The following is a 9,416-nucleotide window of genomic DNA, read 5'->3' as shown; positions in this document are numbered from 1 at the left end:
TCAAACCTGTTTTGTGACCCTGACTCACCGTCTGCAGGAAGGCTGCGGTGGCAGCTGCTGGAACGTTGTGGCTGAATGATCGCGCCTGAAAGACAAAGAAAAAATACACATTTAAAATATTAGATATCAGATGTTAGTCCAAGGAGAGTGGAGGCGGTTTACTAATGCACATAGTTTATCACTTATGAGTGTGGTGGTTGCGTGTGCACATACTTCTGCTGTTCTTGTGTGTGTTCTTGTGTGTGTGTGTGTGTGTGTGTGTGTGTGTGTGTGTGTGTGTGTGTGTGTGTGGTACGTACGTGTTGTAAATGTACGTGAGCCTGACTAGCGATGTCGTACACCACATCCCGGACGTTCTGCTCCCGGCTGCCGCGGATGAAGTCCTCCTGAGAAGCTCCGTGCTGCAGGAACACAGACGGAAAAATGCTTCATTGTCACAGAACAGGCTGATTATTGCCGTTGATTACCTGCGACAAAGAGATTATGCTTTTTGTTTATTATGTAAAAACTACTGAACAGATTTCCAGTAAACTTGGTGGAAGGATGGGACCATTGGAAGAAAAGACTCAAATGAGCAGATCCAGTAATATTTGATCACGTTTTGACGAAGTAACTTTACGTTGAGGCCAGTTCAGACCAGCAGCACTGGTATGTTTACTGTTCACATGAACCCTGTCGGTGTCTGTGTGTGTTTCTAGTTCAGTGGCTCTTCAGTCGTCACGTTCTATTAAAATCATCCTCACTTTATATTCCCCTTGTGATTCTCAGCAAGTATCAGCTGCACAGTTCAGTCCTCATGTTTTATAATTAACAAAATATTAAATTCACATTTAGCTTTTGTTTTTTTTTGGAACATGAGCTAACTGGTTCATGTGGGTGAGTGCGGGGGGGCCTCGGGTCACAAGCATCATCTCTCTGGCTGAAGATTTTAAGGGCAGAGCCTGCGTGCTTCATCCTCAACACATCTGCACGGTATATGCCCCCCATCAGATCCTCCAGCAGCAGCTTGTTGTTCTCTATGTGGGACAGATGGCCCAGACAAAGGTTGAACATTGTTTGCAGCATTATGTGTTTATCTGCAGCGTGTTTCCATCTCAGGCAGGAACGGTTTACCTCGGCCATATGGTCGATCTCTCACCGTCCTCGTCGTTTGTTATCGTTTTGCACTGGATGACAAGTTCAATACTGAGTCGACAAGAACATCATCCGACACGTGTCAGGGCGGAGCCACGAGTCAGACAAACGTGTGGGATGTGCCTCATGTTAAGTTAAGTGTTAGTCGGGGGGAGGAGCTGTGACACAGAAAGCTGAGGTGAAACTTGAATCCCAACAAACATCAAGCACATGAGAAATGGACATTTAAAAAGTAACTTCAAAACGTGATGCTGGGAGGCGGAGCTTAAACACGCCAGACCCCAAGTAAAGGTTGTTCACTGGAAATCCGTTCAGTAGTTTGAGCAAAATCCTGCTGACAAACTAACCCACACACGGACAGCAGTGAAATCATGATGAAAGTATCAGTGAAGCGTCTCATCTTATCCGTCAGTAAACTGGGGGCAGTGTAACACAGCGGGAACAAGGTGAGGTTTTTCTTTGGGTTCTAATCAGTTTCTTAACAAATAGAATTCATAGCACGCTCAAGCAGCTACTCACCAACATGCAGACGTCCATGGGCAAGTAGACTTTCCGTCGGCTGCTGTGAAACGGAGTCGCTCTGAGACACGTCACTATTCCCTGAGCTTTGCCGATGTGACTCGCTGCGTGGTCGGCGTGGACGTTTTTCAAACCTGTGAAAGAAAAGCAAATGTGTAAGTCTTACTTTACCTAAAGTTGTTTTCTCAGCCGAGTCTGAATCAAGCTTCATGTCTGTTCCACTGTTTCCGGTTAGTTTTGGTTTCACATAGTAATTTAAAAGAACTTTGAAAGACACATGTACGTCCTGTCGTCGTCATCATCTACCTACACAGGGTTTCCTCTAGGATTTGTTTGAGCAGTGGGTGAAGTCTGGCTCCTAATGACATCTGATTAGTGTTTGTATTATGGTGCCATGTGAGGTCAAAGGTCAAGGCCACTCTGACATTAAACACACGTCTGGTCATACCTCAGGACCTGATGTACCAACTGTGACAATTAGTGACAAAATGATGAAGTGATGATATTTTATACCACAAAGACTCAACGGTCAACTTCTCATAATATTCTGCAAAAACTCTTTTCTGGACGTTATTTTAAACCAGGAAGAGAAGGGGAGATTGGGAATTTTTTCCAGGAGGTGATTCTAGTTTTATTTATAAAACTAATAACTAGTCAGTGGGCAGGACATGGCCAACCTAACAGAGGACAAGATATGTGTCACCTCTGTCACAGCAGAGGTCAACAGGTGGAATGCATTTACAAAAGGACGCTAACAGCTCTTACTTGTCTCACGTGTCCTCACCTAAACACTCCAGCAGCAGGTATATTAAGGAGGACTGTGTGTTCTCTGAATACGTCTCCAGCTCCTGAAGGTTCCTGTAGGCTCGGTCATCCAGATCCTTTTCCTAGTCAAACACGCATACTTTAAAAATTCAATAATGACTCAGTATTAACCTCTTATGACCTCTAGTCACGGGTTTCAAAATATCTGTGACCGTGTGAAGTTCAATCAATTGGGGATTTTAATTCTTGGAAACTGTTGATCTCTCCTGAATCCAAGAGATCTCAGCTTCACACCGGTGGCAGCAGCTGAACAATCATAAAACCTATCAAACCACATTTAAATCTGCTAGATCATTACTTTAATGTTGAGCTGCACCAAATGGCACACAAATAATATATCAAGTAATGTATTAAATATCACAAACATCCTACTTTACATGTTAAAGAAAGAGATAAACATTCCTGGATCTGCGCCTCTGCATGGACCTACATCAAATTTAAGTCAAGAAATTTGTATTATCTCCGAAGAGCAATTTGTTGCACAGACAGGAATCAGTGTGTGACAAAATCAAAACAGACGATCAAAGAAAATTAATGTAAATAACGTGTCCGTCCTACTTCCTGTCCCCATTTCACATCCCCTCAGATTTAACTTGGCTCTCGACTCCATTGCTGAGAAACACTGACTTTAAGGACCAGTGTGTTAAAGGGTTAATTAGTGGACATTTTAAATAATATTCATAATGATGTTTACATTAGTGTATAATCACTTAAACCAAGAGTCATTGTGTTCTAGTGGCCTTAGAATCTAAAGAGTCTTTTATATCTACATTACGAGTGGGTCCTCTTCCAGAGAGGCCACCATTCTGCACCGCCATGTTTTTTTACAGTAGCCGATTAGGATCAAACCAAAACTGGCTCTAGAGAGGGACCATCAACCCGAAGGCCACCGTAGATTCTCCCAGAAGGGGATTGGTGAGGGAGGGATATTTTCTTGGTTGTAATTTGTAACCTCACCCCTAGATGTCACTAAATCCTACACACTCTCACTTTATTGGGATTACCATCACCACTCGTATGTTACCCAGTCATCAAACGGAACAGGAAAGAAAAACCAAAAACAAGACAGATAATGAAAGACATGCTACAAAACCTGTCATGGTTATAACTACACATCAGAGCTGAGTGAATTGAATAAACAGGCCATTGAGTGTCTTACTCTGTCAGTTATGATCTTCAGCAGCCATCTCTTCGTCAGGTAGTGTTTCCTCGCTGCCTACAAAACATTGTTCAGTGTTAATCGTCTGAGCTCCTAATAAATAATTAACATTCCTGAGTTCAAGATGAAGCTGAATGTGGACACAGAGATAAGACAATTAACAATTAAACAATCTTAACAGTCTTGTTCATGTTGTTACGTTTCTGTCCGGAATGGTCGTTAGCTTTTTAAAACCAGAAATGCAACACATTAACGTTTCTTATACAGATATTTATATGCTCTGATATTTACCCTCCACAGCTCGGCGGTGACTGGCTGATTCGGGGGCTCATCTCTGTAGATTTCTTCTATGGCCGTCTTCCAGAACTGCATCCGCATCAGACCAATGGTCTTCTGGGAAACGGAATCCTTCACCTTTTGGTCCAACAAACATAAGAGAGCAGCTGTTAGACAAGGGCCTGGGACACGGAAGTCCACAGTTCAGTTTGAAACACAGATTTTAATTATAGCAGCATATCACAAACTGCAGTAACAGTAAGATTAGTAACAGGGTAAAAAGAGCAGTGTGAACAGTTCTAGTTCCACACCCGGTCTGTCTGTAGGAATACCTGCCTGTGCCAGCTCCACATTAAACGCCCTCAGAGCCAAGGAGGAGCGCCGGGCCTCTTCTGGGAGGAGGAGGGAGGACACAAAGCCATCATAGTCTCTGGACCTGTGGAGGAGGAGGAGGAGAAGGATAACAGGGAGAGAGAGAAAATGAAGGGATACACTTCACTTCCACTGGAATAAACCAACACTGTAGAAAGTCTGACAACATGTCTCCCCTTTGTACCTGCTCTGTTAGTGAACACAGCTTTAGCTTTTAGCTAGCTGCTGCTGCCTGTTAGTGAACACAGGTTTAGCTTTTAGCTAGCTGCTGCTCTGTTAGTGAACACAGCTTTAGCTTTTAGCTAGCTGCTGCTCTGTTAGTGAACACAGCTTTAGCTTTTAGCTAGCTGCTGCTGCTCTGTTAGTGAACACAGCTTTAGCTTTTAGCTAGCTGCTGCTGCTCTGTTAGTGAACACAGCTTTAGCTTTTAGCTAGCTGCTGCTGCTCTGTTAGTGAACACAGCTTTAGCTAGCTGCTGCTGTTAGTGAACACAGCTTTAGCTAGCTGCTGCTCTGTTAGTGAACACAGCTTTAGCTAGCTGCTGCTGCTCTGTTAGTGAACACAGGTTTAGCTTGCTGCTGCTCTGTTAGTGAACACAGGTTTAGCTAGCTGCTGCTGCTCTGTTAGTGAACACAGCTTTAGCTAGCTGCTGCTCTGTTAGTGAACACAGCTTTAGCTAGCTGCTGCTCTGTTAGTGAACACAGCTTTAGCTAGCTGCTGCTCTGTTAGTGAACACAGGTTTAGCTAGCTGCTGCTCTGTTAGTGAACACAGCTTTAGCTAGCTGCTGCTCTGTTAGTGAACACAGCTTTAGCTAGCTGCTGCTCTGTTAGTGTACACAGCTTTAGCTAGCTGCTGCTGCTGTTAGTGAACACAGCTTTAGCTAGCTGCTGCTGCTCTGTTAGTGAACACATGTTTAGCTAGCTGCTGCTCTGTTAGTGAACACAGCTTTAGCTAGCTGCTGCTGCTCTGTTAGTGAACACATGTTTAGCTAGCTGCTGCTCTGTTAGTGAACACAGCTTTAGCTAGCTGCTGCTCTGTTAGTGAACACAGCTTTAGCTAGCTGCTGCTCTGTTAGTGAACACAGGTTTAGCTAGCTGCTGCTCTGTTAGTGAACACATCTTTAGCTAGCTGCTGCTGTTAGTGAACACAGCTTTAGCTAGCTGCTGCTCTGTTAGTGAACACATCTTTAGCTAGCTGCTGTTAGTGAACACAGCTTTAGCTAGCTGCTGCTCTGTTAGTGAACACAGCTTTAGCTAGCTGCTGCTCTGTTAGTGAACACAGCTTTAGCTAGCTGCTAGCTGTTAGCATGGACCCACCGGACCAGCTGCAGGCAGAACTCTTGGTTGCTTTGTGAATCCGCCGTCGCGCTGCTCTTCGCTCTCACGATCTGTGTCACAGCCGCGTGTTGTCGACAGACGCCTCCGGGTGACGTGGTTCTGTAGAGCAAGGCTCTACTGCTCCATGAAGCCAGTTTCACACCGACACCAGCTGCCATGTTCCCCTTCAACATCCCAGCTTCACCTCGTGTCACATTAAAAACATCCCCCTGCGAACCCACAGTCGCGGACTAAGGTTCCGCTCAGTTTGAAGATCTATCAAATTTACACACACGCACGCGCAGCTATCTTAATTTATTTATTTATTAGGACTTTGCATTGACTTCCATTCATGGTGGACAGCCTAACCCGAACCTCAGAAAGGAGGTTGTGTCCCAACAGGATCTGGTCTCCATGAGGTCGACTGGTCCTCACAAGGTCAGTGTTTTTTAAGAAAATATCCTGAAGAGGTGACAAACACAGTGACGTCACCGTCTGTTATTATGGAACAGATGATTATCAAAACACCCGTCCACATTATGCAAAACTTTTTATTTCTGATTTGTATTAAACTCCATTAGCTTTAGCCGAGTGTAGCAAAGAAACTACAAAGGTCCCATATGGACACACAATCCAACCAATCACAAGTCAGTGTCGGCTGTCAATCATGACGTCTCATCAAATAACTAGGTATGACCAAACTTATTAGAAACATGAACACATTCAGTTAGTTTGGTCCATGTCCCATCTGCTAACATGGAGGAGGCAGGGTTCATGATCTATGATGCAGCCAGCCACCAGGGAGCGATCACGACACTTTGACTTCACTTTGAGGGAGCTGTCGATCTTTATTCACAGTCCATGTGGTTCTTACATTTGTCTGGGATGTAAATATTTCCTGGCGAGAATAAAAATCAGTCTGATTCCATTAGACTTTAGTCCCAAGCTGAGCGGTCCACCCAGTCCCACAGGTGGACGGAGCCGTCTGAGGCTGCGGACAGCAGCGTCCGCGGCCGCTCAGGATGCCAGACGTGGTAGGTGACCAGGGCCACATCGGACTGTCTGTTTGACACCACGTGACCACGGTGCTCAAACAGCGGCTGGACTTCCTGCAGCTCTGTCCTCCACACACATGTGTTGTAGATCTGAACCGTTCCACCGAAACCTGCCAGAGGGAAGTTGGAACATTTAGAAACTTCATCTCGTTAAAAGGTTCTTAACGGAAAATAGTTTTCATTTTCGTACATTTGGAACCTTGGATGTGGTTTGGCTGATTATCAAAATAAAAACACATTCAAAAAAATGTATTGACTAGATGCGAAAAATAATACATATGATATAACATGTATTAACATAATATGATATTGTCGTTTCCCCCAGTTTCCAGTGTTAATGCTAAGCTAAGCTAACAGGCTGCCAGCTGAGGCTTCGTTGTGTCGATCTTTTATCTCAAACAAATCATGGAACTAATCTTATTGACTATGTATAATTCCATGTTCATCTTGGTGTCCTGTCAGAAACTCTTCCAGTGTCAGAGAAGAGAACCGACCACAGAGATGTGTCATCTTGAATGTGCTGACATGACTTTTATATGTACATAAGTTTTCCAGACTTTTTCCTTTGATTTCTTTGTCAACTTCTCTCTGACCCTGACACATACAAACTCCGGTGTCAGTCAGTGCCTCAGCCGTGAGCCTCTGGCTCCCAACAACCAGCAAAGACGCCTGACACTGCGACACAGTCGTCCAGCGCTGGAGCCCACGACAGCCTGACATCATCCAGGCTGCTGCGGCGTGTCTGCACGTCCAGCCGAGCTCGACTCACGGCTCCTCCCGGGTTCCTCAGGTCGGAAACCACCGCCTCGCCAGAGGAGGACAGCCTGATGACCCTGCAGCTGGACGGGTCTGGACCTCCAGAGGCGTCCGTCCACCACAGAGCTGATTTGCCAGAAGACGCTGGTGGAGGTGAAATCTGAGGAGCAGAAGAGGTCCGAGTGTCGGCGACGTAAATGTTCCCCTGAGAGCAGCCGGCGAGGAAAACACTGTCATTGACAAACTGTAAGGAACTCAGAGGATCCGCCGCGTCCGTCTCTGTTGGGACAAAATGACAGAAAAAAGAGACATGTAGTTTCTGCTGAAAGAACTACAGGAAGAGACTGAGACACAACTGTGGTTTGAAAACTGGAGAAAAAAAACATTTTGACGGAGTGAAGTCGTTTCATTTAGCTCAGCTGCTCCGATTTAAACGAACACTAATGAAACTGTGCGTTTGAATCCAAGCTAATAAAACTGCACCATGCAGATCTCACAGTGTTACCTAGTTGGTAAAGAGTCTGTCCTGAGGTCAGCTCAGTCAGCTGGATGTCGCTCCGGGCTCCATGGAGAATTTGTGGCTGTGAGCGAGTCAGCTGCTGCGATCCTGCAGCGTCCCTCTGAAGCTCTGCCCTCCTCTTGGCGCTCCCGTTCTCCGGATCACGTCTGACATCGGACGACAGGACACAGAAGAGCAACCAAATGCGTTTTAAAACAGCCTCTAAACCTTAAAGCAATTACATTGTCTCTCAGTAGAGTTCAATCCTCCACAAGGGCCCAACAGTCTCCTTATGAAACCACATTTAATTTCACTAGATCCAGAAAAACGTGAATTCAACTGCACAGCATCTGTTAGCAAAGACAACAGGGTCAGTGAAACACTTGTAATTGATTCTCCGTGTTGTTCTACTCTGTTAGCTGAGGCTGGTTGTTTTCTTCTGGAAGGAGGTCCTGTGATTGGAGCCTGACAAATGAGCGAAGACTGTGTCGTGACCGAAAACACCCAATCAGCAAGAAGTTGTTAGTGTCTATGTCATTGTATCCAAACATCTCAGCTTCTGCCCGTCCAGACTAAAACACTGCGACAGAGTTCTCAAACTAAAACAGGACCAGCGTTGCTTCGGAACTGTAGCAACCTACGAGTGTGGGCCGAAGCCCGTGAGCAGGAAACTGAACCATGTAAGAGCACAGAGGTTAGCTTCAGGTAAACTAAACTCACCGCTGCCGTCTCCTCCGAGCTCCCACACCTCCAGGTCGGCGCTCGCCCGTACTGGTCACAACGCACCTTGAAAAACAAAGACAGTGAATCTAATTATTGTCATATGCAAATGTAATCAAATCCTCCTCCTCTGGAGCTCTAAGTGTTAATAAGATCTGACCTGAAGATAATTCAAGATCTGCTTCAGTCCAACTTCCACCACTGACTCAGACATACACAACCCCATTCAGCTGAATCACCTGATTAATGTGTCACAAACTCACCTTGTACCCGGACGTGTCTGAGGCAGCGGGCGGGTCCCTCCCTCTGCGCGAAACCACCATGGACAACTTTAAAGTCCCGCTCTGCACAGAGACCTGAACACATCGACACAGCAGAGTCTCTGGTGACGCCTGAATCGACCGGTTCTACAAAATCCACCACAAAGTCCGGACCTCTGTGGTTCATTACCTTGTTTTCATCGGCAAAGAGTTTCAGAGGCAGACGAAGCTCCAAAATTTCATTTTAGACGCATTCACCTGCAACACAGGCGGCTGCAAAACACAACAGACAACGAAGAATGTTACTGACACACGTTTCACACTGAAACAATCAGTCAATTAACTGAGTTGATTTAATTATCGAGCACATTTAGAAACAGCAAATAATAACAAATGTACTTTACTGAGAAGTGAACTATTGAGATTTGATTGATGATGAGAACCAAGCGTGTGTTTGACCAACTTGTGTTTCCCAAAGGCTGATTTTATTCACTCTCACTCCACTCTCACACTCTCACACACAG

General features: G+C 45.3%; 1 protein-coding gene and 1 pseudogene across 1 annotated transcript; both read right to left on the bottom strand.

Annotated features, from left to right (window-relative positions):
• Positions 1–6: 6 nt before the first annotated feature.
• On the bottom strand, positions 7–5,873 carry LOC124851108 (NADH dehydrogenase (ubiquinone) complex I, assembly factor 6-like; the record flags this gene model as incomplete). The annotated part of the gene is made up of 8 exons (XM_047340872.1): positions 5,603–5,873; positions 4,250–4,349; positions 3,929–4,051; positions 3,638–3,694; positions 2,438–2,540; positions 1,654–1,787; positions 300–401; positions 7–85 (listed from the first exon to the last, which is right to left on the bottom strand). Coding segments are annotated over exons 1-8 (892 nt in total), but the record flags the coding sequence as incomplete, so codon positions are not given.
• A 266-nt stretch (positions 5,874–6,139) lies between these two features.
• LOC124852279 lies at positions 6,140–9,130 on the bottom strand (annotated as a pseudogene).
• Between the last annotated feature and the right edge of the window lie 286 nt (positions 9,131–9,416).

This window comes from Hippoglossus stenolepis, chromosome 8 (assembly GCF_022539355.2).
Source record: "Hippoglossus stenolepis isolate QCI-W04-F060 chromosome 8, HSTE1.2, whole genome shotgun sequence".
Classification (NCBI taxonomy): Eukaryota; Metazoa; Chordata; class Actinopteri; order Pleuronectiformes; family Pleuronectidae; genus Hippoglossus; species Hippoglossus stenolepis.
This window is presented reverse-complemented; position numbering and strand designations above follow the sequence as displayed.